At 48.6% G+C, this 27,607-nt stretch overlaps 1 protein-coding gene across 3 annotated transcripts in view; it reads right to left on the reverse strand.

Annotated features, from left to right (window-relative positions):
• Positions 1-2,200: 2,200 nt before the first annotated feature.
• PRKD2 (protein kinase D2) overlaps positions 2,201-27,607 on the reverse strand; it is a 32,699-nt gene continuing 7,292 nt past the window's right edge. For all 3 annotated transcript variants that reach the window (XM_061172848.1, XM_061172847.1, XM_061172846.1), the window contains 15 exons: positions 24,539-24,693; positions 24,202-24,424; positions 22,525-22,602; positions 22,293-22,446; positions 19,585-19,702; positions 19,227-19,304; positions 17,535-17,793; positions 15,965-16,017; positions 15,741-15,813; positions 15,160-15,266; positions 14,123-14,284; positions 9,965-10,063; positions 5,593-5,860; positions 2,968-3,053; positions 2,201-2,633 (listed from right to left, as the gene is read on the reverse strand). In XM_061172848.1, the coding sequence (XP_061028831.1) occupies positions 2,421-2,633; positions 2,968-3,053; positions 5,593-5,860; positions 9,965-10,063; positions 14,123-14,284; positions 15,160-15,266; positions 15,741-15,813; positions 15,965-16,017; positions 17,535-17,793; positions 19,227-19,304; positions 19,585-19,702; positions 22,293-22,446; positions 22,525-22,602; positions 24,202-24,424; positions 24,539-24,693 (2,126 nt within the window). In that variant the 3' untranslated portion in view covers positions 2,201-2,420. The remainder of the gene's footprint in view (positions 2,634-2,967; positions 3,054-5,592; positions 5,861-9,964; positions 10,064-14,122; positions 14,285-15,159; positions 15,267-15,740; positions 15,814-15,964; positions 16,018-17,534; positions 17,794-19,226; positions 19,305-19,584; positions 19,703-22,292; positions 22,447-22,524; positions 22,603-24,201; positions 24,425-24,538; positions 24,694-27,607) is intronic.

Raw genomic sequence — 27,607 nt, forward strand, 5'->3', positions numbered from 1 at the left:
CCCACATGCCGCGGAGCAATGAAGCCCATGCGCCACAACTACTGAAGCCCGCGCGCCTAGAGCCCGTGCTCCGCAACAAGAGAAGCCACTGCAGTGAGAAGCCTGCACACCGCAACGAAGAGTAGCCCCCAAGAAGCAAGCCACTAAAGAAGCAACGAAGACCCAACGCAGCCATGAATAAATAAATCAAATAAATAAATTTAAAAATCATTGCTGGGCACCGAGGGAGGGTAAGGGGTGGGGGGACTATGAGATACTTAAGGGGGTGAGGTGGCCCCTGTATCTACAAAGCCGGGGCTAGCACATCCATTAATAAGAATGGTTATTTCTCTCTGTGGGTTGAAGGGTGTTTATGGACACAGAGGAAAAAATCTGCTGGGAGTCCCTGAGGAGACTGAATCCAATTCCGTTCTGTATTTTAAAGCTGGACAGTCTCAAATCCAATGTCCCTTTTCTTTACAGTACCTATAGCTGTCTCTATCAAGATTTGGTTTAGTGTTTTGTGATGGCCCTGAAAGGATGGACCTTTTTTTTTTTTCTCCCATTGTTTAAGTAGCAGGGTCTTAAACTGGATTGTGTGGATTTTTTTTTTTTTCCTGCATTCTCATGTTGGGCTCTCTTGGAGTTCTGGAATCAAGGCATTTCTCCAGCTAACATGATGTTTTTCATCACGTCTCTAATTTTTGGTCTCAGAATGTTGACAAAACTCGTGGCCACGATAGAAGCAGTGTGATTGTCAAGGACCAGGCCTTTCCCTACATTTCCTGGACTGGCTCTATCATTGCAGATGGATTTGGGTCTCTGTTGTCTACACTCCTGGATTTTAGACCAGTCAGTTTTAGGAGAAGCATTCAGGATGGAGTCTAAGAGATATTCCCCCATAGTATTGGCTTGGATTATGCCTCGGAGGTGTTCTGGCTCATTTGGAGATCCTCATTGACTGAAGTTCATTTAGCTTTTTCAAACTAAAGAGGTGCAACTCTGGAACCGACCAGCAGATGGACTAATTGATATAAATTGGGAAGACTTGGAGCGTAAGCTCTGGGTACTAGCCTAAATTGGCTGCTAAATACCACCCTGTTTTTATGGGGCTCAGGAAAATCTCTAACTATGGCGTGTAACTCCAAGCGTGACCAAGGTGTAAAGAGAACTTGTCTAAGTGCATGCTCTGATCGCTTGCCTTCAGCTGTAGGGCCAAAAATCTGAGTGACAATGGGGAGCTAGGGAGCTGAAGGGCAGGGGTCAAAGGAGGAGAGAGGTTCCCTCTGTCTACAACCTCAGGGCCAAGGTGAACCTTAAGAAGTCAGCTCAGGGACTTCCCTGGTGGTCCAGTGGTTAAGACTCCGCGCTCCCAATGCAGGGGGCACAGGTTCGATCCCTGGTCAGGGAACTAGATCCCGCATGCCTCAACTAAAGATCCGCCTACCGCGACGAAGATCGCGCATAACGCAACTAACACCTGGTGCAGCCAAAATAAATAAATACATATTAAAAAAAAAAAAAAAGTCAGCTCAGAAGAGCTGCCCCACAGACCCCCAGGCTCCCTCTAGGCTGCCCCACCCTCTTGGGCTCTCCCATTCCAGCCCTCCCCACTCTGGGTCATCACTCACAGGGAACAGGTCTGTCTCCTCCACTGGATGGTGAACCCCCCTGAAGGCAGGACCTGGGCTGTCTCAGTCACCACCGTGTCCCCAGCATCATCCAGCACAGTGTGACAAATGGATGAACCAACGAATGAGCAATTCAGTGTGTAGACAAGTCATTGCATCAATTTAAAAGAAAATACCAACTATTGTGTATCAGCTTTCTACCATGGACCAGACTTGTGCTAACCGCATTGTTATTAATAGTTGTGATTAGTAGAAATAACACCAAATAAAAAATTAAACCGTTAAGCCATGAGATTACTTGCTTTTCTATAAATCCTTCCCCCCTCCGATCATATTCCTTCCATCTCTCCTCCATTACTCTTCCCTCTCCTCTCTATGCTCCTCCACACTGTTCCCCCTTCTCGTCTTCCCTCCTGGCGGTGCTCCCTCTGTATATTTTTTACCCCAGTTAGTCCTCCTTCCAAAACTCCTCTCCCTTCAGTGCTCCTCCCCCATCCCTCCTCCATCACATCTTCTTTCCAGGTGAACTCCATCTGGGTGAACAACAAACTAATGATAGGAGAGTGGGGTGTGGCCAAAGATCAAGGCCATTGGGCCAGGGATGAGTCCGTTTTAATTGCTGGGGAATTAGCTTTGTAAATAACCCCGGCCCCTGCCCCCAGCCCCGCCATGCCCCTCCCCCGGGGCGTGTCCAGTTTGGGCTGGAAGCTGCTTCCCCTAGAACAGTTCATCGCTGGGAAGGCGTGGAGGGCCCCTCTCCGAAGACAGGAGGAGAGCATCACGAGGCAGCCAGGGCGGGAGCACGAGGCCTCAGAGGACACTGATGCGCTCGGCCAGCCCCTGCATCTCGTGGTCCCGGGGTGGGAGGCTCCCACCGAGCTCCCCGTCGGCTGGCAGCCCCGGCCCGGGCAGTGGGTGCTCTGCCACGAACTGCTCCCAGCGCGCATCGTCACTCTCGTGCGTGATGTACCGTTCGCCCATCTTCCCCTCCAGCTCTCGGAGGTCCAGCCACGTCTGGTACTCCTGGGCGGAGGAGAACAGGGGTTAGTTTGGGTGCTGCACCAAGGGCAGGCAGTAGCGGCCAGAGCTTCGCCCCCATATGATCTGCCCTGCCAGTGAGAAGCCGGGTACGAGGGAAGGTGAAGGCGCACCCTTCACAAACTACCCAGCCAATTAGCTCCACCCCCTTCTACAGCCCAGCTAATGGGAGACTCAGCCACGTTCCACGTCCATGAAAAATGTACCTACCTCCTTCACTACCTTAGCAGCCAATAGGAGATATGGCTCCACCCCTTCCTCTAACCCAGCCAATGGGTCAGCCCCTCCCACTTCGCTCTCAGCCCCGCCCCTGCATCACCTGTAACCAGGGGTGGCTGAGAGACTTGTCCACGCTGTAGCGCTTGCGCATCTTCACCTGCAGCAGGTTGTTGATGAGGTCGATGGCTGCACCGGAAGGAGAGAGACAGCTCAAGCCCTGCGGGGTGAGGGGCCATCCCTCCTCCAACAGGCATCCCAGCCTACTCGCCTGCCATCCAGGCCTTCCTTTGCACCGGCATGGAAGCCTCACCTGCACTAATCACTCACCCACCCATTTCCTCATTAAATGACACATATATCCCCACCCCTCATGAGGCACACACACTAGATCCTACATCTCTTCTCCAAGTCTCTACCTCAGTTTCCCCATTCCTATGTCACCTTCATAAGTTTTGTCATACACAAGTACATACAGGTACATCTGTACTATTCTTCACTTAGTATTTTTCTTTAAGCCAACTCATTTACCCAAGATTGCTGGGATGTGGACAAAGCAAGTTGGAAAACATTGTGTATAGTATGCTGCCATCTGTGTAAAAAAGGGAAAAAAGAATATATGTCCACATATCTGCTTGCATATATATATATAAAGAGACTCATAATAGCCATTGCCTTTGGGAAGAATGGAAGATAAAGAGTAAGAGAGAATTTTCACTTTAGACCCTTTTGTATATATAAAAATTTGAACCATGTACATAACCTATGTAAAAATAGATAGAATTTTGTTTTAAATCAATTCACTTTTTTCAACTTTTTAAGGTGAAAATACACAAATATTATATATTTATATAATGTATAAATATATATATATATATAAATTATATAAAATGGAAACTTTACATCACCCTGGTCAGTGGAAACCCTAAGATCTCTTGCCATGTCCACAAAAATAAAATGAAAACAATGCTATAAGATGGTAGTCACCGGTTTCCTACAGAAGGCCCAGAGTCAGAGGCCTGCTCTTCAGGAAAAGGAGGATTAGTGAGTGTCAGGCATTCAAGACAAGCCAGCACTCGTCCGAGGCTCCCTCCTTGATCATAAACCTTGGAAGACACCACTGTGTAAACCCCTCTGAGTACAGGCCTTGTCTACACAGGCTCCCTCTCACACACCCATCCACCCTCAAATTCACTCACATACACCGATGACACACTTTTACCGGGGGACTTCCATGCAGGTCCCAAAAGACCACTCTGCGGACCTCCAGTATTACTCCAAGACTCAAGTCAATCCACATCCCCACTGCACAGTGCTTACCTCTCTTAGGCCACCAGCACCTTCTCCTTCACTGCATAACCCCTCTCTGCCTGCTGCATGAGGTCACACCCTTCTAGGGCCCTTCCCCCTCCTCTTCACAGACCACTCAACAACCGTCTCGATCCCTTCTCTCCAACTCATCCCAGTATTCCCAGAACCTTGGACAGTCAGTACCAGGCACAAAGTAGGCACTCAGCACATACTTGTTGAAGAAACTGTTATGGGTAAATGATTGCCTTTTTTTTTTCTTTGGCTGCGCCCCGTGGCTTGCAGGATCTCAGTTCCCCGACCAGGGATTGTGCCTGGGCCACAGCAGTGAAAGCACGGAATCCTAACCTCTAGACCACCAGGGAACTCCCAAATGATTGTCTTCTTAACTAACCTCCCTCCCACACTTCCTTTGTCTTCCTGAGCTTCTGGCTTCAGGACCTGCCCCTTGTTCTAACTTATTTTAAGGCTTCTTGATGCACCCCAGTGTCTTAGCCCTGCCCTTGGCTCACCCTCATACTTGGCTTTGCCCCAAAGCCACAGCCTCAGGACTTAATTTTCCCAGGCCCATCTTGAAGTCGGCAGGGGTATCACAAGGCCCATCACACTATCAGGCCACAACGCCACAGCCCCTATATGCAGAGATCCCGAGATCTGCCTCCATCCTGGCCCCCAACCCCTGCTGCCCCATGCTTCTCTGACCTCCACCTGCTCCCAGGTTCCAGGTGTGACTTTGTTCTCAGGGCCGGTCAGTCCTTCTCCTGGACAGCTTCAGAAACCCTCCATGGCCCTGCCCCTCCTCTAGCCATGCCCCTAAACCAGCTCCCTCCATCACTGGATCCAACACCATGGCCCCAGGCCCATCTCCATCCCAGTCACAGACCCAATACCCAACAAATTAGCCAAGCCCTTGTTCCTCAACCCTGCCTCATGGTCCCACCGCTTCTGCAGGACTAACCCTTTTGGGGTCATAACCCCAAAGACTCCAGGCCCCAGCCAATGCCTTGGGAGGATCTGTTCCTTCTTTTGGCCACCCCAGCCCTTTGGCTTTCTCAGGTCTAGTCCCTCTCCTGGTCCCACCCTAGACAAGCCAAGTCTTAGCCCCCAAGGCGGCAAGTGTCGGTCTTAGCGCTGCTAGGGCACTTCCTTTCCAAATCACACGACCTAGTCTAGGCCTGAGTCTCGGGACCCCGGTTCCATACACCCCCTTGAGTCCGTACCCCAAAGTCCCAGGTCCTGGTGCCTCCCTGTTTAAAAGACGGCCCTCCCCATGCCCTTGCCCCATCATTAGGCTCCACCCTCATGACACCAGGCTCTTTTAGGGCCCAACCCTCCTGCGGCCCCGCCCATTCTTCCCACCATGCCCCCACCAGGGGGCGTCGCCCCTCGCCTCCGCCCGGGAGTCAAGTGCGTCCCACACCTCCTGCTGAGATGCAGCTCCAAGGGCAGGCTGGGTACATGAAGGCAGCGTTCTGAATCTGGTCTTTGATGTCCTCATCCTCGTTGAAGGGAAACGTGCCACTGAGGCTGACGTACATGATCACGCCCACTGACCACATGTCCAGCGAGCGGTTGTAGCCCTGGTTGAGCAGCACCTCGGGCGCCAGGTAGGCCGGCGTGCCCACCACCGAGCGCCGGAACGACTTCTCGCCGATGATGCGCGCGAAGCCGAAGTCACACAGCTTCACCTGCGGAGGCGAAGGGTAGAGGGTCTGAGGGTGTGTGGAGGTCGCGCTTCCCGCCCCTCCGCAAGTGTACCCCACCACGGTATTCCAGACAAAATCGAACGCTGGTTCAAATCCAGGTTCCTCTGTTCACCGGCTGGGTGACCCTGGGCCAGTGACTTCCTCTCTCTGTGCCTCAGTTTCCTCATCTGTACGAGGAGGAGGAGGAGGAGGAGGAGGAGGAGGAGGAGCGTACCAACGCCTATATCAAAGGGCTGTCGTGAGGATTACATGAGTTCATCCATCTAAAGCTCACAGGACAATAAATGCCCGGCATGCAGTGAGGGGTCCATAAAGGCTGCCTGCCACTATACCTCTGTCACATCGAGCAGGTCTCAACCTCCTCGTGCCTCTGTTTCCTCTTTTGCACAGTGGAGATGCTAACAGTTCCTACTTAAAGGGTAGGGTGTATGAATTGAAATATACGGAAAGTGTTAGGACCAGCGGCAGGCATAGAGCGAGCCTCGGTGATCTCAGCGGAGGGACCTAACTTCTCCCAGCCCGGGTTTTGTCTTCTGGATTGGGAATGTTAACAGCAGCTGCGGCTCAGGCTTCCCTGGGGATTAAATGGGACCGAACATGTAAATCGCTGACGATGGTATCCAGACGGTAACAGGTGAGAACTTACCTTGCCCTTGTTGGGGCAGTCTAGGGTCATGGACAGGCTTTAGAGCCAACAAGATCTGGGTTCGAGGTCCTGTCTGCTGCTTAACAGTGCATGGGCAGCTGCTACCTCTATTCACATACTGTCCCTCCCCTACTCAAAACCCTTCTCTGGCTGACTATTGCCCTGAGCCTCTGCTGCCTTCAAAAACAGCCACACCCCAACCCCTGACCCAAATCTCAATGTGACAGCCATACCACCCTTTCCTAAGATCCTTTGCCCTTTTGACAGACCTTATAATCTTTTCTTTTTCTCAGATCCACCCTTTTCTACCTATCTTACAATGGAATATTATATGGCCACAAAAAGAAGTGAAGTACTGACACATGCTACAACATAAATGAACCTTGAAAACATTAACTAAGTGAAAGAAGCCAGTCACAAAGACCACATATTATATTATTGTATATTCCATATATTTAATTCCATTTATATGCAATGCCCAGAACAGACAAATCCATGGAAAGCAGATTAGTGGTTGTGGGTTGGGGGGATGGTGGGACTGAAGGATGTTGGCTAAGAGGTATGAGGTTTCTTTTGTGGTGGTGAAAATATTCCAAAATTGATCGTGGTGATGGTTGCACAACTCTGAATACATTAAAAGCCACTGAATTGTATACTTTAAATCAGTGAATTGTATAGCATATGCATTATATCTCAATAAAGCTGTTAAAAAAACAAAAGTACAGATCTTTCCACCACAGGGCCTTTGCACAGGCTGTTCCAGCTGCCTAGAACACCTGTCCCCCCAAAAAACTCCTCTTTCTTCAGATAGGTTTTCTCTGACTCTCCACTGGGCTATACAGTTATGTGAGCTCATAGAACTGTGTCACGGAACTCATCACAGATATAATTACATTTTTGTGACAATTTGATCAACATTTGCTCTTCCCTCTATGATCTTTGCTGTCCAATATGGTGGCCACTGGCCACATGTGGCTGCTGAGCACTTGAATGTGGCAAGTGCAACTGAGGAACTACTTTCTATTTAATTTTAATTAATTTATATTTTAAAAGGGATCCTAGGGACTTCCCTGGCAGTCCAGTGGTTAAGAATCCGCAGAATCCACTGCAGGGGGCATGGGTCTGATCCCTGGCTGGGGAACTAAGATCTCACGTGCCGTGCGGTACGGCCAAAAATAAAAAATAAAATAAAAAATAAAATAAAAATAAAAAGGGATTCTAGATTTTGTTATTGGAAAACTTTTAAATATGCTTGGAACAACTTGGGTGTGTCAATCTACTTTCCCAACAGTTAATTTTATGAAATCTAAGTACAAAACCGAGTATTTCTGATAGAAATTTAATATCTGAATTGAGATGTGCTGTAAGTGTAAAATACACACCGGATTTGGAAGACAGTATGAAAAGAAAGAATATTTCATTAATAATGTTTATGCTGGGACCTCCCTGGTGGTCCAGTGGCTAAGACTCCATGCACCCAGTGCAGGGGGCATAGGTTCGATCCCTGGTCAGGGAACTAGATCCCACGTGCTGCAACTAAGACTTCACATGCTGCAACTAAAGATCCCGCATGCCGCAACTAAGATCCGGCACAGCCAAACAAACCAATAAATAAATAAATAAATAAATATTTTTTTTTAATTAAAAAAAAACTCAATAATGTTTATGCTGATTACATGTTGAAACTGTCATATTTAGATATATTAGAATAATTATTAAAGTTAATTTCACCAGTTTCTTTTCACTGTTTAAAATGTGGCTACTAGAAAATGTAAAATTACACATATGGTTCACATATTTCTAGTGGATATTACTGCTCGAAGTCAGAGTTTCTCATTCATTGCACTATTGACATTAGGGAAAGATAATCCTTTGTTATGAGGTTGTCCTGTGCACGGTAGGGTGTTTAGATGCCAGTAGCAACTGCCCCCCTAAACAGTTGTGACAACCAAAAATGTCTCCAACATTGTCAAATGTCCCCCGGGGGGCAAAATCACCCCCCCACCCCCTGCTGTAAACCAGTGGGCATAGAGATGGGGATGTCTCTACTTACCACAGTTCCTAATGCCCCAGCATGGAGCCTGGCACAAAGTAGGCACACAGTAATTTTTAGTTGGTGACCAAAATGAACTTTTAAAATGAAATGAAATAATCACAAAACATAGATAATAAAGCAAAAGCTTCACAGGGATGTGAAAGGGCTAAATGAGAACCTGTAACTAAAGGCCCTTAAACACAGTAGGCACACAATCAACTGTAGCTGTTATAATCATCACTCTTGCTTAATCTGGTTCTGCCCCAAGGGGGTTCTCATCGACTAGTCAGAGGCTCATCAAAACTCTTTTCCTGGGGAGGGGGAAGGGTAAGCTGTGACAAAGTGAGAGAGTGGCATGGACATATATACACTACGAAACGTAAAATAGATAGCTAGTGGGAAGCAGCCGCATAGCACAGGGAGATCAGCTCGGTGCTTTGTGACCACCTAGAGGGGTGGGATAGGGAGGGTGGGAGGGAGGGAGACGCAAGAGGGAAGAGATATGGGAACATATGTATATGTATAATTGATTCACTTTGTTATAAAGCAGAAACTAACACACCATTGTAAAGCAATTATACTCCAATAAAGATGTTAAAAAAAAAAAAAAAAAAGAACCTGTTTTGGGGAGCTCAGAATTTATAAGAATACAAATAATGGACGTAAGAATTTTAAAATATTTCTTATTTATCTGTCTAGATCTTCTTTGCTTAGCTGATTTTAAACTTGAGAAGCTAATTAGGCATTACTATATTTGGGTTTCAAAATAAATACATTTCTTGGGCCTTAAAAAACAAAAAAAACAAACCAAAAAAAACTGTTTTCCTAAGAGACCCACAGAAGAAATTACCAGTGGCCCCCCCTCTGATATCTGTTCTCTGCTTCTCCCCTTAATAAAAATGCTGAATTTTTAATGAGCCACATGGCTACCCAGAATGAAAACTACATTTCCCAGTTCCCTTTGCAGCCAGCCACGACCATGTGATAAAGTTCCAGTCAATGGGATGTGAGAAGTGCCCCCATGCAACTTCAAAGTATTGCCTTAGGGAGGGTAAGGGGTGTATCCCCTTGTATTTCTTCTACCCTGTTTCTTTCCTCCCTTCCTCCACCCCCATTATCTTTTTACAATTGGGGGCACGGCAGCAGCACATCAGACCATGAAGACCAGGCAACACCATAGAGAGGCCAGAACAAGACAGCAGGAGCTGTGGTCCCAACACCATGGAACTGCTTTTTCACCCTCAAAATGCTTATGCTGGACCCTACACGAGTGAGAAACAAGCCTCTATCTCATTAGGCCATTATCTTGGGTCTCTGTGTCTGATTAATTATCTTGATTAATACAATCCCCAGCCACCACCAGTATTGGATGGACTTCCCCAAATCAGGAGGAGAGATGTCTGACCTGAGGAAATGGGTCCGCTGATGCCAGCAACACATTTTCCGGTTTCAAGTCACAGTGGACGATATTCTTGAAGTGAAGGTGTCTCAAAGCCACCAGGATCTGAGGGGAGGCAATGGAGCCAGTAAGAAAGTTAGAAAGGTCCCTGCCCCAAGAGTCTGCCCTCAGCAGCCAGCCCTCCAAACCCCATCCATGCCCCACTCTGTACCCCTAAAGATGCCCCCCAGGACTAGGGGAGGCACTGGAGCACCAACGAAGAATTTCAGAACCCCAGAACCATTTCCATCAGAGATAGGAGTTGGACATATAATTCTAGGAAGGCTGAACTGGAGCAGAGATTTGGGAAGCTCCTGAGACACTTTGGCATGTGGATCATAATGAAAAAGTGCTATGAATAAAGCAGTGGCTTTCAAGGAGGTACTATTGTGTGATTCCATTTTTAAAAAAATATTTTTCAGCCATTAAAAAAATGGAAACAATACAAACGATACCAATATGACATGTTATAAATTAAACGTAACACCTTTAAGAGGTGGGGGGATTGTAGAGCCAGCCTACTAAGGTAGCAAACCCGGCTCCACACTTACTAGCCTGTTGCCTAGGGCAAGTCTCTTAACCTCTCTGGGTCTCAGTTTTCTCACCTGTAAAATGGGGGTAATAGCAGTACCCATCCTCATGGGTTGCTGTGAGCTTTAAGTGAGTCGAGGCATATAGAGTGCTTAGGGCAGTGTCTGGCACAGAGCAAGCACTCCATGTGAGCTATTATTATTGTTGCTGTTTTTAGTTATTATTCTTGTGGTGGTCTGTTAGCAGACATATTCCTGTGAGTGTTTCAAGTAAAACTTTTCCTGCTGTATGTATTAATTCAAGAGTATTCTATGAAGGCAAGGTGAGCTGACTTAAAAAAAAACAAAAACAAAAAACTGTTACCATTTGTTACCACTAATCTATGGGAGCCATGATTTTCCTTGATTCTAGGTAACCCAAACAAAATGCCAAATACACCGGAAGTACAGAGTAATATAAGCATGAAGTTGTAATCTATATCTTAGAACTGAAGTATTTGTACTTTCTCATTGTCTTTGCTGGATGATTTTCGAGTACGGAAATGCTATTTGAAAGCTACTGCTGAGGTCCAAGCTCCTCATTCTACAGACAGGGAGACTGAGATCCAAAGATGTATATGGACATCCTCTTCTACAGATCTTCAGTTTTTTGATTTTTCCAACCCCTAGTAAATGTGGTGAATAAAAAGGGCAGATTGGAAGCTAGACAGACCCAGGTTCAAACCTTGGCCAGATTGCTACCTAGCGATGTGACCTTGTAGCTGTGTGACTCTGGGCAAGACCTAGGAACCTCCCTCCACCTCAGTTTCCTCATCTGTAAGATGTGGATTATAGTAATACCTACCTCAAAGGTGGTTGTGAAGCCTATAAGTTCACGAGGTATAGGGCTTAGCACAGGACTTAGGGTGGGGCAGGCAAGAGGCAAAGAGCAGAAATCTGCAAAGGGAAAGAGAAAGAGAGAGAAGAGCACAGGCAAAAAGAGAGGAAGAGATGAAAGACCAGAAAGAGAAAGTGCCTCAGTTGCTGAAGGCAGGCAGTTTCCTCTCCCCACCTGAAGTCTGGATGAGTCTGCCTCAGTGGGTTTCTATCCCCACCCTGCAAGCCAGCCTGACAAAGGCACACAGCTTGGGAGAGGAAGGGTGCTGGGGCTGGGGAAAGGAAGCCAGCACAGGGGACTTTGCAACCAACACAGAATATGAATCAGGTGTGGAACCAGCCAGGTGGGAAGATCTTTCTAAGAAGGCTGTGAAACTCAGAAAACGAAAGTAAACACCATGAACAAAATAAAGAGGAAAAGAAATACTGGGATTAGAGATGGGTACAACACAAGCAGCAAAGATCCAGGGTCCTTCATATACAAAGAGCTCTTACAATTCAATAAGAATAATCCAATTGAAAAATGGGCAAAGAGTGCATAAAGCACAGGTCAATAAACATGTGAAAATATGCTCAACTTCACCCATAATTTTTAAACCAGCAAATGAAGCCACATGAAGTATTATTTTTCCACCTTTAAAACTGGTGATTGGGCTTCCCTGGTGGCACAGTGGTTATGAGTCTGCCTGCCAATGCAGGGGACATGGGTTCAAGCCCTGGTCCAGGAAGATCCCACATGCCGCAGAGCAACTAAGCCAGTGCACCACAACTACTGGGCCTGCACTCTAGAGCCCACTCGCCACAACTACTGCGCTCACGTGCCACAACAACTGACGCCTGCGTACCTAGAGCCCGTGCTCAGCAACAAGAGAAGCCACTGCAACGATAAGCCCACGTACCGCCAGGAAGAGTAGCCCCCACTCGCCACAACTAGAGAAAGCCCACCCGCGGCAATGAAGACGCAATGCAGCCAAAAACAAATAAATAAAATTAAAAGAAAAAAAAGACTGGTGATTATATTGGGAATTCCCTGGCTGTCCAGTGGTTAGGACTCGGTGTTTTTACTGCTGTGGCCTGGGTTCAATCCCTGGTTGGGGAACTAAGATCCTGCAAGCCATGCAGCATGGCAAACAAAAAAACAAACAAACAAACAAACAAAAAACCTGGTGATTATATTATCCAGAGTTAGTAAGGAGTGAGAAAATAGACACCCTCAAACTTTGTTGGTGAGAACAAAGATTGAAGGAGGTTTTAGAGGACTTCCCTGGTGGCACAGTGGTTAAGAATCTGCCTGCCAATGCAGGGGACATGGGTTCGATCCCTGGTCCAGGAAGATCCTACATGCCACGGTGCAACTAAGCCCATGCACCACAACTACTGAAGCCCGTGCTCCTAGAGCCAGAGCTCCACAGCAAGATAAGCCACCGCAATGAGAAGACTGCGCGCAGCAATGAAGACCCAACGCAGCCAAAAATAAATAGATTTATTAAAAAAAAAAAAAAAGAAAGAGGTTTTAGAGAATAACCGGGCAACATCTTTTTTAAAAATTTAAAGCACATTTCCCTGGGCTCGGGAGTCTACTCTTCGAAACGTATTCTATTGAAATTCTGCCACCAGAACCTGTCGATGTTTGTAGACCAATGTTCACAGGATGTTGTTTGCAGTAGTGGAATAGTGAAACCAACTACATGCTCAGCAACTGGGGAATTTGGTGATATCCGTCATGGGACGCAATTAAGAAAAAGAGGCAGTTCTGCTAACTACACACTGAAATAGAACAGTCTTCCAGAAGCACTGTTAAAGTGAAGAAAGTAAGAAGCAGAACAACGTAGCGTTATATATGTGAAATCAATTAAAATGCATGGACTTGTGCACGTGCGCACACACACAAATAACACAAATTAGTTTGACTTTACTCAGGAAAAGCACAGCTCCTAGGTTTAAATCCCACCAGCTGTGTGACCCTGGGCAAGTTACTTATAAAGTCTCTGAGCCTCAGTAAAATGGGAGTAATAATAACCACTACCACATAGGTTGCTATGAAGATTAAATGAACTAAAACAGTGCCTGGCATAGAGTAAGTGCTCAATAAAGTTTAGTGACCACATTATTTGTCATCCTCATTATCAGCATCCCCCGTCCCAGCCCTGCCCACTCTGGGTGATTACTGTCCAGGGCTGGGGCTATTTTGGTCACCGCTGTGTCCTCACCTTGCCCAGTATGGCCAGGCACAGGGGTTCAGGCAGTGTTTGTTGAACCATTTAATAAATGAATGAATGAATGAGCTCCTCAGAGAAAGGCCTCTCTCCCCTTCCTTTTTTCTTCATGAATAAAGTCAGGCCCAGTGAACCTGACTCATTATATAAAGTAATAAAAAATATAAAATAATAATCATTTATTACTTTTCTATAATAATAGTTATTATTACCACTCTTATTTTCTACTTATCCTATTATGTTTCTATTGTTATTACTCTATTATTATTCTATTAACTGTTCTATTATAATCTATTATAATTTTAAAATTATCACTCTAATACTTTTTCTATAATTGTTATTATTACTCTATTATTACATTTTCTATTACTCGCTATTATGACTCCCACCCAAGGTCTGCCTGCCCTTCGAGGCCACAGGGCACATGTGCGTCTTGCAGGGCAGGTGGGGAGCCGGGGCGGGGAGGCTGGCGTTGGGCGAGGCAGTGGGCGGGGCAGGCGCACCTGGGTGATGAGGAACTTGGTGAGGCGCTCAGGCAACCGGCCCTTCTCGCTGGAGAGGATCATCTCCAGCATGTCCCCGTGCAGCTTCTCCATCACCACAAATACCTTCTCCGGGGTCTCGAACATACACTCCAGGTTGACAATCCCCGGGTGCCGCAGACTCTGGGGTGAGTGGGGTGGGGGGGCGGGGCGGGGGTCAGAACCCAGGTCACCCGCAAACTTGGGACCCCAGAGGGCAACCATAGGAGCAGGCAGACGACAAACAAGACAGGTATCCCCGGAGGGTCGGCTGTTCCTTCCCTGGGGGTGCCACTGGGGGAGGGGAAAGGGCTTCCACAGCCCCAGACAGAACCACCCCTCCAGCGCCACCAAGTGTCCAGAAGGATCTTTACATCATGAAATTCTGCTGAAGGTCCAGGGTTGCGGGAACAAGAGAAGGGGAGCGTGGACAAATGGGAAGGAGCTTTGTACATCTGTATCTTTTAAATCCCTGCCCTCCTTCCCTCCCCCAGCCCTTGCCTAGCTGAACCCCATCTCTCCCACCCAGGTCCCCACCCAGCCTCCTCCCTGGGGTCCAGGTTCCAGCCCCACACCCTTTCCCCCTACCCTCCAATAGCAGCCAGAGGGATCTTTCGAAAGTTCACATCTGACCCTGTCCCTTCCTTGCTCAAAATCCTTCCATGGCTCCCCAGCACCCTCAGGAGAAAGCCCATAGGGTGTGACCCCCAGCCTCCCCACTAACCTCACCACCCACCACCTTTCTTCACATAAACCATCTAGTAACCTTGAACTCCTTCAAGTTCCTAGAAGACTTCGTGTTCCCTCTCACCTCTGGACCTTTGCACGGGTTGGCCCCTCTGCTCAGAATACCTTCTCTACCCCTTCAGTCTCAACATGCATGGTGCCTCCGCTAGGAAGCCTTCCCTGACTACCCCAGACTGGAGGAAGTGGGAAGGGGGCAAAGGAGGAAGTGGGAAGGGAAGGCCCTTCCTGGGTGGGGAGGGGGGCAGAGCTGGACCACAGATCTCAGGGGTCACCTGCAGAATGGCCACTTCGTTCCGGAGTTGGCTCTCCTGCTTGGTGGGGAAACGCAGTTTGTCGATGACCTTTACTGCCACGTCCCGGCCTGTCTTCCGGTGCTTTCCTGGGCAGGGGGTAGGGGAGATGGGGGATGAGGGGAGCAGGACTTTCCAGTCCTGGCAAGAGGAAGCCCCCACCAGAGAGACACAGCCGGAGTTGGGCAGAGGTTGATGAAAGGCCATCATGGGGGCTCTGAGGGGTCCCCAGGAGAGATGCGAGGGGTGGGGGGCCCGGGGAATAAAGGTGGAAAGTAAAGACAGAGCTCCGAGGAGGGGAATCTATAACATGGGAAACTAGATTTATAACCAATCAGAATCTAGCATCTAGCTCTGTGGCCAATCAGCGTAGAATTTACCTTCCCTATTAATAATGGGAGAAAGTCATTGGCCTTTCCCAGTGAGAAAAGGTGAGCCTGCAACCATCTGCCCCCAGGATCTAGCTTTCTAATCAACTAGAAAAAGTGGTGAGCATGCAGGCAATCAAAGGGAAGGTCTGGGCTCAAGACCCCTTCCTGGGTCAGCTCTTGAAGCATCCTTACCGCCATAGACCACTCCAAACTGGCCCGAGCCCAGCACCTCATCCGGGAAGATCTGGTAGACAGTGGCAATGTCCTGCAGGGTGGGGACAGGGAGGGTGAGGGGTGCAAATGGAGATGGGGAGGTCAAGGAGACTAGGAGGGTGGGAGAACTGGGAGGCTGTTTGGGAGGGGGAGGGGGAGGGGGAACACATCCTTGGGGCTGTGGGATGTGGGCAGGGTCTCACCACATTCTCTTGGATCTGGCTGTTAGACACAGAGATGCTCAGAGAAGCTTGTCCTGGGGAGAGGGGGAGGCGGAGGTGAGGGGACCCCAGGCTCAAGATCACGTTCACCCATAACTCCACCCTCTGGAGCCAGTAGTCAGGCTACTGACTGACTTGTCCACGAAGAACCTCAGTTTCCTCCTCTGGAAGAATGGAAACAATAAAAAGACCTCTCTCCTAGGGCCAGTGAGAGGAGGAAATGAGACAGGAGCTCAAAAAGTGATGCCATGAATGAGTTCACAGAGCATTTCACTCTGTGATCTCAGCACCAAGTGATGATCCCATTTTACAGAGGAGGAAACTGAGGCTCAGTGGGAAACTCCAAACTGACTCCAGCATCTTCCCCTGCATTTGCCCCACTACTAATCCAACCACGGTCAGACATTTCCAAAGTCTTGATCCTTCTGCCATTTGAACCTCTGTCCCCTCCCTGAGGAACATCCGGCCCTCGCCCCTCAGTCTCCTCCCTGGTCTCCCTGCCCCGTTCTGCCCTCTCCTATTCGCCCTCCATAAAGAAGCCAGAGGGATCTTGCTGAAGCACAAACCTGACTCCATCCTTCCCCTGCTCAAAACCCTGCCATGGTCCCCCAGTGCCCTGAGGAGGAAGGCCAAGGCCCTTAAATGGCCTAACAAGCAGAGTTTGGTCCCTCTGCCTCTTTGACTTCATCCCCTCCCTTCCTGTTGTGTGTATTCCCGACATGCTGGGCCTCCGATACAGCAAGTTCTCTCCTATCTCTGGGCCTTTGCATTTGCTGTTTCCTCTGCCAGGAATGCTCTTTCCCTCATTGTGGACTTAGTTAAATTCTCCTCATCTCTCAGTCTCAGCTCAAATGTTACTCCTGGGGCCATGGCAGTTTCCTTTAGCACATGTTCTACGTCCCACTTGTCTTTCATCCAGGATGATCTGATGAATGTCTGTTACTCGCCCCGGGCTATGAGCTCCCTAAGGCAGGAACCTGGGACTCCCTGATCATCCTTTGCCTCTGCGTGAAAGGATCTCCCACTTCCTTTCCCTTCATTTCACCCCTCTTCAACTTCCAGGTCTTAGCTCAGAAGTTGCCTCCTTCAGGAAGCCCTCCGGGACACCCAGGCTGGGTTAGTCACCCGCTCTGAGCTGCCACAGCCCTCTGGCTCCCCTATCCCAGCCCTGCCCACTCTGAGTCATCACTGTCTGGGAACAGGTCTGTCTTCCTTACTGGACTATGAGCTCCAGGAAGGCAGGTCCTGGGCTGTCTTGGTCATAGCGGTGCCCCCAGCATTACCCAGCACAGGCCAGGCACAAAGGAGCATGAATTAAAAAGTCTGAACTCACAGTTTGGAGGAGTTGGCACCCCTGGGAAAAGACTCAGAAAGGGAAAGTAACATGCCCAAGACTGTACATTAGGTCTAGGCCTTAATGATTTAGACCCAGGCCTGCTGAGTCCAGAAGCCACATTCTCCACTCTGACATTCCCTGGCTCTTCCCTTCTCCAGGATCCCACCCAAGCCCTCCAAGACCCATCCTCCCAGGGACCCAGGGCGGGGGACTTACTGTGGGGCGCATGGCCTGGGGCACTGGGTGCATCCTGGAGGATGACAGGCATCAGGGCCTGGCGGATGGCTGTTTCCCAGCCCCGGGCAGTCTCGGCCCCCTGCCCGCTGGGCCCCCCTGGGGCCCCGCCAGGGGTTTCGCCCACAAAGTAGGTGGTGTTGGCAGTGACAATCTCGAAGCAGTGTGGGTTGGTGCCTGGTGGCACAAGGCTGAAGTTCTGGGCAGGCTCCACGGCAAGGATTTCAGACAGTGGAATTTCCTGGCCGGACACAGAACCAGCATCCGTGAGGGCTCCAGGCTGACCCTGGGGCTCTCCACTTACTCAGATGAGCACACAGAACCCAGTGTCATTGCAGAAGGGGCTGGTTTGCATGGAGTGGTCAGGAAAGGCCTCCTGGTGGAAGTTACATTGAAGCAGAGATCGGAAAGGTAAGAAGAGGCCAGCTGGTGGAGGAATGGGGTGGGGGAGGGGGTGGAGCATGTGCAAAGGCCCTGAGGTAGAAAAGGCTTGTGTTCAAGGAACATGCCATATCCCCATTACATGGATGGTGCCTGGCACACAGTAGGCATGCCATGTTTGATGAATTAATAAAGGATAAAAATAAAATAAATAAATAAATAAATGAATGAATGAATGAAATCAGGCTAGGGCCAGGCCTGCAGGGCCTCGTGGGCCACAGGGAGGAGCCTGAGCTTTGTCTCCAGGGCCTTGGGGAGCCACAGAAGGGTTTAGGGCAAGGCAGGGAGCAGTTCTCTCTGGCTGTGTGTGGAGGGTGGATGGGAGAGGATGGGACTGACATAGGAGACCAGGAAGGAGGCAGAGGGGGTCCTGGGAGGAGAGAGGGTGCAGGGTCTATGGGGAGGAAAAAGAGTGTGCTTTGAAAAGTGTTGAAAGACAAAGGAAGGGAGGAAGAAAAGAAGGAAAGAGTGAGAAAGAGAGACAGACTTATGTAGCCAATAAAACCAGGAGACAGAGACATTGTGGTGGGGATGGTATTTTAGATAGCGTGGCTTGAGGAAGACGGGAAGCATAAGAAGGAAGCAGCCATGGGAAGGGTAAGGAAGATGCTCCAGAGCAGGTAAACAGCGAGGTGTCTGGGTTTTATTCCAAGGGCAGTGGGAGCCATTGGAAGGTTGTGATGGTTTTAATGGACTCCTCTGGCCGCTGCGTGGGAAAAGACTGAGGACAAGGGCAGAAGAAGGACCGGGGAGGAGACTGGCTGGAATGCAGCGCTGGCATGGGAGGCGGTGATGAATGAATACAAAGAAAGAATTCAATAAATTAATTATAAAGTTATAATGATAACACACTTATAGTTACTGGGAGTTTAACGGAGCTTAACATATGCCTGGCCTTAAACTAATTGCTCCACGTAGATTATCTCTTTGAATTCTGGCATCAGCCCTGAGGAGAGGACTATTCTTTGAGGCCTTTTACAGGTGAGACACGTGGGGTGCAGAGAGGTGAGGTAACTTGCCTGGATCCCCTAGCTGGAAAGTGATGGAGCTGAGATCAAACACGGGGAAGGGCGTCCAGGTAGGCGACACTTGCTGATGGGATGGAAGCGGGCAAGCAGGGGGTGGGCAGAGAGTGTGATTCGCAGGTGTTTGCCTGAAGCAACTGGGAGAGGAGGGGAGAAGATAGCGGACAAAGAGGAGAGGTCTGGGGGATCTGGGAGCCAGAAGGCCCACCTTGTAGTATCTGTTGGTCGTGTTGTTCTGGAAGAGCGTGATGCACTTGCAATCCAGGCGCCAATAGTGTCGCTTCCTCTGTTGGGAGAGGTGCTTGAGAGACTGAGGTTGTCTGCCCCCCATGCTGCTAGGGCTCTGACTCTAATCCCAGCCAACCCCCGCCCCGCCCCTGACCTTGCCTTAGTCCCGCCCCTCCCCTAAATACTGTCCCTCCCCCTTCATCCTTATAGCCACCCCTCTAATTCTATCTCAGCCTTCGGCATGACCCCGCCCACTCCAAACCCCAACCAGCTCCGCCCCCTCAAACCCCGCCCCCCAACTCTAGCCCCACCCACCTGGCCCCGCCCCACCCACTCACCAGCGTGTCCTTGTTGCTGTAATGAACCACCCAACCCTCACGAAGCGTCGTGCTGGATTTCCGTGTTGTGTGTCGCACTGACTGCACCACCCTCATTAGGGGGATGTACCCCAGGGAGCTGAGGGTGGGGGAGAGGAAAGGGTGAGAGGTTACAGGCAGAAAATAGCCGTAGTGCCTGGGGCCGCGGCGGGTGGTGGTAGGGGCTGGTGCGGGCGGGGTGGGGGGGGGCGGGGCGGGTGCATCTCTGGGCAGCCAGGGGGTTTTTTGGCCACACTTTTTTCCTTTGTGGTTTCCAGATTTCCCATAATGAGGAAGGGACTCTTGAGAGGCCCACATTAAGAGGCTGCGTTCCGAAGCCAGGCTGCCTGGCAAATTACCTAACCACTTCGTGCCTCAGTTTCTCCACCCAAAGGGGTTGCTGTGAGAAGTGAAACCTTTCTTAGGAGCTTAGCACGGTACTTGGCACACAGTGGGCCTCCAATAAGTGCTAATTAGTACTGAGCCCATTGATTGTGGAGCCAGCTGTGTGACATTGGGCAAGTGACTCAACCTCTCTTGTGCCTCATTTCTCTCATCTGTGCACGTGCTATTACGACAGTGAGGAAATGAAGGCTGAGAGAAATTAAGTGACTTGCCCAACTTCAGAACCAACAACCTCTTGATCCCTGCGCTAGACCTGGACTTGAGAGGCCTTGGCCACTTCTCTTTGCCTCTCTGAGACTTGGTTTCCTCATCTGTGAAATAGGCTGCCTCTCCCAACAGCCCTCCCCTCCCAAGTCCTTCAAGGTCCAACTCTGATAGCCTATGATTCTGTTACTAAACACTCCCAGGAAAGACCTGGGAGAAAGGGATTCTGAGGTTCCAGGTGGCTAGGGCCAGGTGGCACTAGTAAGAAACTCTCGGTGACCACTGTGACCTGAATACCCGTCCCACCTCTGGCCTCACTTCCCATCCTCTTCCCATCACTCTCCCTGCTTCAGCCATCCCAGGTTCCTTGCTACTCCTGCAACATTCTTGGTTCTACCTCAGGGCCTTTGCACTTGCTGTTCCCTCTGCTTGGTAGCCTCTTCCCCCAGATATCTTCCACACCACTCCTTCCCTCCCCTCCCTCAGATCTCTTTAAAGCTACAATATTTCCTCAAAGAGGGCTCCTTTAACGACCCTAAGTAAGACAGCATGTCCCCATTTTCTATCCCCTCTCATTTCCTTTCTAATTTTATTTTTGATAGCAGTTATCAGTATCTTATAATAACCTAAAATGGAAAAGAATCTGAAAAAGAATACATATATTCTTCTCTCTCTCTCTCTCTCTCTCTCTCTCTCTATATATATATATATATATATATACTGAATCACTTTGCTGTACACTTGAAACTAACACAACACTGTAAATCAACCATACTTCAATTAAAATTTTTTTTTCTAAAACATATGAAAAAAAGTGAAAAGGTTCAAAGGATGAGATTAAAAATAGAGAAATGGAAATGCAAATATTTTCTTCTCATACCTCCAAATGGATCATCTCTCACCCTTCCCACTTTAGAGATTCAAGATTCAAATACTAGGGATAACTCCTTTTCCATTTTCTGAGCACTTATAACCTGGCAAACACTTTCCCTGCATGATCAAATAGAATTTGCACACTCTGTAAGGCACGTCCTCAGTCCCCAGGAGGAAACTGAGGCAGGCAGAGAAAGGACCAGCAGTTTAAGTGATGGAGCTGGGACCCATCTCTCAGCCTCCAGTGCCCTGTGCTTTTAGCCCTGCTGCTTTCCTGCCACCTCAATAAACAGTCATCCATGGAGGAAGCCAGGCCTTGTCCTAGGCACTTGGGAGACGGATAAATATCCTTGCCCTCGAGCACTTGAACTCACATTCTAGTGAAGCTGAAGATTAATTCCATTTCTAATTTAAAATGTGTAATTAAGTAAAAGTTATTATTTTTCAGAGCTTCCATGCCAGAAGAAAGCCATTGCCTGTCAGTTCGTTGGGGATATTTTCCTTTCCCCATTTTACAGATGGGAAGACTGAGGCACCAAAAGGAGAAGGGACTTGTTTAAGGCCATACAAATCAATCCAAGGCCAAAATGGTTGAAAGAAAATGGATATTTTCCCTTCCTTTTTAAGATTTAGGGCTCTAGGATAAGAGTTAAACTAACACTTACTGTATACTAGGTACTCTTTTACATACTTGATTTACATTCATTTCATTCTCGCAACAACCCTATACGGTAGGTACTACTTTATCCCCATTTTACTGATGAGAAAACTGAGGCCCAGAGAGGTTAATCTCTTGCCTAAGGCCATACAGCAGTCTGGTTCCAGAGTCCATATTCTCACTCACTCTTTGTACTGTCACTTTGTCATATGGACTGTTTCTGGAAGGACCCACCAGAACCTAATCCCACTGGCATCCTCTGGGGAGAGGGGCTGGGCAGCTGAGAGGCAGGGAAGTGGGAGGGGTTGACTATATACGTTTTGAGTGACTGTATTACCAGTTCCAATAAAAGAAAAACAATATAAGTTAAAATAGGCTTCCATTAAAACTTGTTAAAAATGTAAATCAGGAAAAAAGGTTAGGTTAAAAAAATAAAGTTTGGATGCTTGAAAAAGTTCGCCTCAGGAACCTGGGAAATTTATAAGAACGGGGTGATGTCAACCCATTGTAGGGACGGAGAAGGGCCTTCGCTGGAGAGGGCCCTGGGTACCTCTGGGCCTTGCCTCCCTCGCCTTCCTCCTCCTCGCTGGCATGGAGAGCATTTTCTGAGTGGGAGCCCGGGACGAAACCCGAGTCATCTGACTCATCCATGAGGGAGCTCTTGTCAGCCTCGCTGAAATCAGTGGCCTCCTCCATCGGCACATCTGGGAGGACAGGGGCATCAGAGGGGCCTCCGGAACCCAGTCCTGCTGCCCTTTCCCGCTCAGCCCCCAGCCTCTTACCTCCGTTGATGAGTGCCTCCCCCAAACAGTCATTAGGGACTCGGGTGGCGCAGCGTTTGTGACAGTTGAACTTGCAATCTGGTAGGAGGACAGGGAACATGGAGGCGGGTGGGAGGGGGAAGAGAGGTCACCTCTAAGGGTTGACCCTTGACCCCTAGCCCCCAGTCTCAAAAGAATTTGGTATTGCTTTTTGGGGCAGGAAAGCTAAATGACCCTTCCCTGGTCATCCCTCCTTTAAGGCACAGTCCCCAACTATGGAGAGGCTTGATTAAATAGAGGAGGGCCAGATGAAGTGTCTGTGGCTTGATAGCCCTAGTACTCTAAGGGTCTAAAGTTCTAACAGTGTAAATATCCGTCACCCTAGATTTCTACAATTATAGAGTGTAATCGCATGTAACATTCTATGATTCTAGACTTCAGGCTTTTGAGGGAGGGGTTTCTCAACCTTTGGCACTATGAACATTTTGGGCTGGAAAATTCCTTGTTGTGGCGGACTGTTCTGAACATCATAGGATTTTTAGCAGCATCCCTGACCTCTGCCCACCTGATGCCAGTAGCACCAGCCCCATATGACAAACAAAAATGTTTCCAGACATTGCCAAACATCCCCCCTTGGGCAAAACTGTCCTTGGTTGAGAAGCATTGCTTGGTTGAGAAGTTTGAAGACTCCGAGGTTCTGGGCTGCTATACATCAAAGATCCTGGAATTGTATGAAAACTTATTTTGCTAAGGTCCTTATGATTCTAGATTTCTAAGACTGCAGAGTTTGATGTCCAAGTTTCTAGAACTCTACACATCTATGCTTCTACAGTTCTACAGTTCTAGACTGCTCAGATTCTTTGATGTCTGAGGTTTTAAGGTTTTATGTATCTAAACTCTAGAATTCGGTGACTCTACAGTTCTATGATTCTAGACTTCTAAGCCTCTAGAATCTGATAGTTCCAAAGTTCTTGGGTTCTGTACACCCAGGAATCTAGAACTTAATGTTTCTATGGTTCTTTAGCTCTAGACATCTAAGATTCTAGAATTTGATTGTTCTGATGAATTCTAGAATTGGATGGCTCTAACTTTTTATGGATCTAGACTTCTGGTATTCCAGAATTTGATCATTCAAAGTTCCAGGATCCTAGATTTCTAGGACTCCAGAATTTGGTGTTTCCAAGGCTATATGATTGTAGACTTCTAAGACTCAAATGTTTTGCTTCTAGGTTTCTATTCTTCTCAATTCCTATGGTTTTAAAGTTCTAACATTCTGAGAATCTATAATTTGATAGTTCTAATATTTATGAGTCTAAAGTTCTATGATTCTTTTTGCTGAATCCTATGATCTAGAATTCTTGAAACTTATGTTTCTAAGGTTCTCTGATTCAAGAATTCTCAAGTTCTACGGTTTTAGAATTCCATGCTAAGTATCATATGAATCTAGATTTCTTAGGTGCTAGGATTCCAAGTTTCTAATGACTGAGGTTCTAGGATTCCAGAATTCCAAAGGTTCTAGAACGTCAGGATTCAGGGCACTCCCTTTCCAAGGCCCCGTGCTTCTAAGGATCGGAACAGAGATTTTTGTTTCCTTCCACAAGTCCAGCTGAGATCCTAAGCCTCTGAGTGTGTCTGTGTGATGGGGGGTGTTCTGACTCTGTCCCTCGCCACCCCCCAACGTGGGGGGCCCCCGCTGACCTTTGCACTGCAGGCCCTGGCGAAAGAGGCCCTTGAGCAGTTTCTTGCAAGCCTGGCAGACGGTGGGCCGCGTGTAGCTGTGGATGAGGAAGGTGTGTGGCACCTTGACCTTGGACAGCAGCATCTTGTCCAGCTCGATCGGGCGACCGGTGTAGGATGAGGCAGAAGATGAGTAGGACGAGGACGGAGGGCGGCGAGGGATGAGCTCGGTGGTGCTACGGCTCTATCAGATGGCAAGTTGGAAAGGGACACCTCAGCGCGTTGTCCCTGCGCCTGGGCCTCATCAACCCCCAACCCCCACCCCTTCCCACCCCTCCCCACTCCCCCAGCCGCTCACCAGGTCATCAGCCATGCTGAGCAGGGACTCAGAGGTGCCGAGGCGCACCGAATGGCCACTGGCCAGAGACGTGGACGACAGGCGTCGCTTGCGGGCCCCACTGCAGTTGTTGGGGATGCTGAAGGCGCAGCGTTTGTGGTAGTTCAGTCCGCAGCCTGTGTGGGGCGCCCGACGGTCAGAGACATAGCCTCCACCTGACCTGGGCACTAAAGCTCAGCTCCCTCCCCCCAGCCACCTTCTCCTTTTCTGAAGATCTGGAACACAGCAGGTCCCTCAGGATGCCTCTTCCTAGTGTAATTAACGTCAGCGGAAAACTACAAAACCCAATGCAGGCAGAACTGCTAATGGCTGAGAGCCTTCAGGAATAAAGGTTTGGGGAACTCCCTGGCGGTCCAGTGGTTAGGACTCCGCGCTTTCACTGCCTAGGGCGCGGGTTCAATCTCTGGTTGGGGAGCTGAGATCCCACAAGCCACTCGGTGAGGCCAAAAAAAAAAAAAAGGAATAAAGTTTTGGGCCACCCCAACAGACAAAACACCATAAGCAGGTGAGGTGCTGGCTGAGGGCAAAGGGAATATGGACCAGGCAGTGGAGAAGGAAGAGAAGGAAGCCACAGCCACGTGACCAGTTGCAGCCGTGAGGACAGTCATAGTATTTCTTCCTTACTTTGTTATGAATATGTGCGTACACCAAATATTTTTGTTTTCTTCCCTCTTCTACCCCCTTATCATCTAACATAAGATATTAATAATAATTAACTTTATACCGTGATATTTGTTACGGAATATCAAAGGAGAAGAGGGAATATCACACAAGGACATCGTCTTATGGGGAAAGAGAGCATTTTCAGTTGTACTCGGGATGGTTGTATCATATCATGTGGAAGTGTGACTTTGTTCTTTCTTTTCTTTTCTATTTTTAATCCTTGACCATGAAAGAGTCAGGCTCAGCTTGTCATTTCCTACTGGACTTCCTGAACGCTTCTCCATACATCTCTGGTGATTCCAAATGATTCCAGGATCTCTTTCTGGAGTAAAGAATGTTCCTCCAGCCTTTGGAAGCTTCCTTCGGACATTTTATGAAGCCTGTCTTCTGGCAGCCGGCCTGTTATAGACTTTCCTGCGCAGTAATTCCTCATCATAGGCACTGTCTCAAATGCACAATGTCACGCTGCAGAGGCAAACTTGGGGATTGCTGTTGGTGCTACGAGGAGAGTTTCAGGATGGCAAATTGCGCACAGGAACCATGTCCCAGTTTTGGCCTTTAATCACTCACATGCTTCACAGAATTTCAGAATCTCATCTATGGCTCCTGTTATGAGTATCAAGGTAGAATCAAACTCCCGTAGGAAGGCGTCGATGGCATAAAGTACAGGCATCTGGGCCTCTTTTGGAACCCTATGAACTTGGACCATCATCTGTGATGCTGGGCCGATCAAGTCCATTCGGAGAATGGCCATTAGAACTTGGTGATACCAGGGTTGCTCCATGACAACGGTTACATAAACCAAGACTTCAAGAGTTGGATATGGCATGTGGACGATGGCAATATTGATAGCAGCTTTGAATGCAGTAAACTGGTTTTTTGCAGGCCTGATACAGCTATTATCCCTAGAGTCCTTAAATAATGCCACAAGTGTATTTAACTTTTTTTTTTTCCGTGCCGTGTGGCATGTGGGGATCTTAGTTCCCTGACCAGGGGTCGAACCTGTGCCCCCTGCAGTGGAAGCACAAAGTCTTAACCGCTGGACCACCAGGGAAGTCCTCCACAAGTATATTTAGGGCTGCATGATAACAATCCTAGTCGATGCTGTGGGTCATCTGGAACACAAGGTATCAGGGACTCCGGATCTCTATAGGAGCATGACAGCCACAAAGCTGGAGATCCTTAGGCAATGGAACATCTGAGAATACGCCTCTAATAGTGGGGCACACTGAGCAACAATGGAGATGCAGGTCGTCATCATATAATGGATGGTCTTCATCCGCTGTGTGTAGAGCAGAGCCAAGGCGGGTGTGCGGCCTTCCACTGCAGGGGAGGCGTGATCTCAGCATTCCCCCTCAGAAGCATCAAAGACAGGAACAGTAAACCTGAGGATCCTGACACTTGGGCTTAACCTTGAGACATCTTGTCTCAAAGGAACACACTGTGTTCCTTTATTTTTTTTAAGTATGATTTAGGGAGACGTGTATGGGTGCCTGTTATGGACTGAATGCTTGTGTTCTCCCCAAATTCATATGTTGAAGCCCTAATCCTCAATGTGACTGTATTTGGAGATGGGGCCTTTAAGGAGGTAATTAAGGTTAAATGAGGCCATAAGGATGGGGCCCTGATCAGTGGGATTGGGGTCCTTATAAACGGAAGAGACATGAAAAATCGCTCTCTCTCCATGTGCTATGTGAGCACAGGAGGAGGCGGTGGCCATCTGCAAGCTAGGAAGAGAGCTCACCAGGAACCATATCTTGTCAGAACCCAGATCTTGTTTACACCACCCAGCCCGTGATCTTTTGTTAGGACAGCCCTAGCAGACAGAAGTGCCAAGTTGCCAAGAGGTGGACTCTGAGAGTCAGCTTTATGTGTCACATCCGCAGTTAGTCAAACGATAATCTGCGTGTTGCTGCGAAGGTATCTGGAGATGTGATTCAAGTCCACAGTCAAGGTGACTTTAAGTGACGGAGATCATCCTAGTTAATCTGGGTGGGCCTGTTTCAATCAGTTGAAAGGCTGAAAGAGCCGAGCTGAGATTTCCCAGTTGGAGAGCAGCTTCATCTCCTGCCTGCTCTCCCTGACGACCCGCCCTGCGGATTTCAGAGTGGCCAGCGCCCACAATCCTGTAAGCCAATTCCTTCCAAAAATCCCTTACTATATGCCTCCCTACAGGCTCCGTTTCTCCTGTTGACCCCTGACTGATATAGGCTCCGTCCTCTTCCCCATCACCCCTGTTCTCCCCCAAAGCTCTGCCCCTTACCACTCCCTCGGAGCTCCACCTCCCAGTCCCCACCCCCAAACGGAGTCCCACCCAGACCCCTCCCTCCACCTAAGCCCCGCCTCCTGTTCCCACCTCCAGTTCCT

The sequence above is a fragment of the Eubalaena glacialis genome, chromosome 18, assembly GCF_028564815.1.
Source record: "Eubalaena glacialis isolate mEubGla1 chromosome 18, mEubGla1.1.hap2.+ XY, whole genome shotgun sequence".
Taxonomy (NCBI): Eukaryota; Metazoa; Chordata; class Mammalia; order Artiodactyla; family Balaenidae; genus Eubalaena; species Eubalaena glacialis.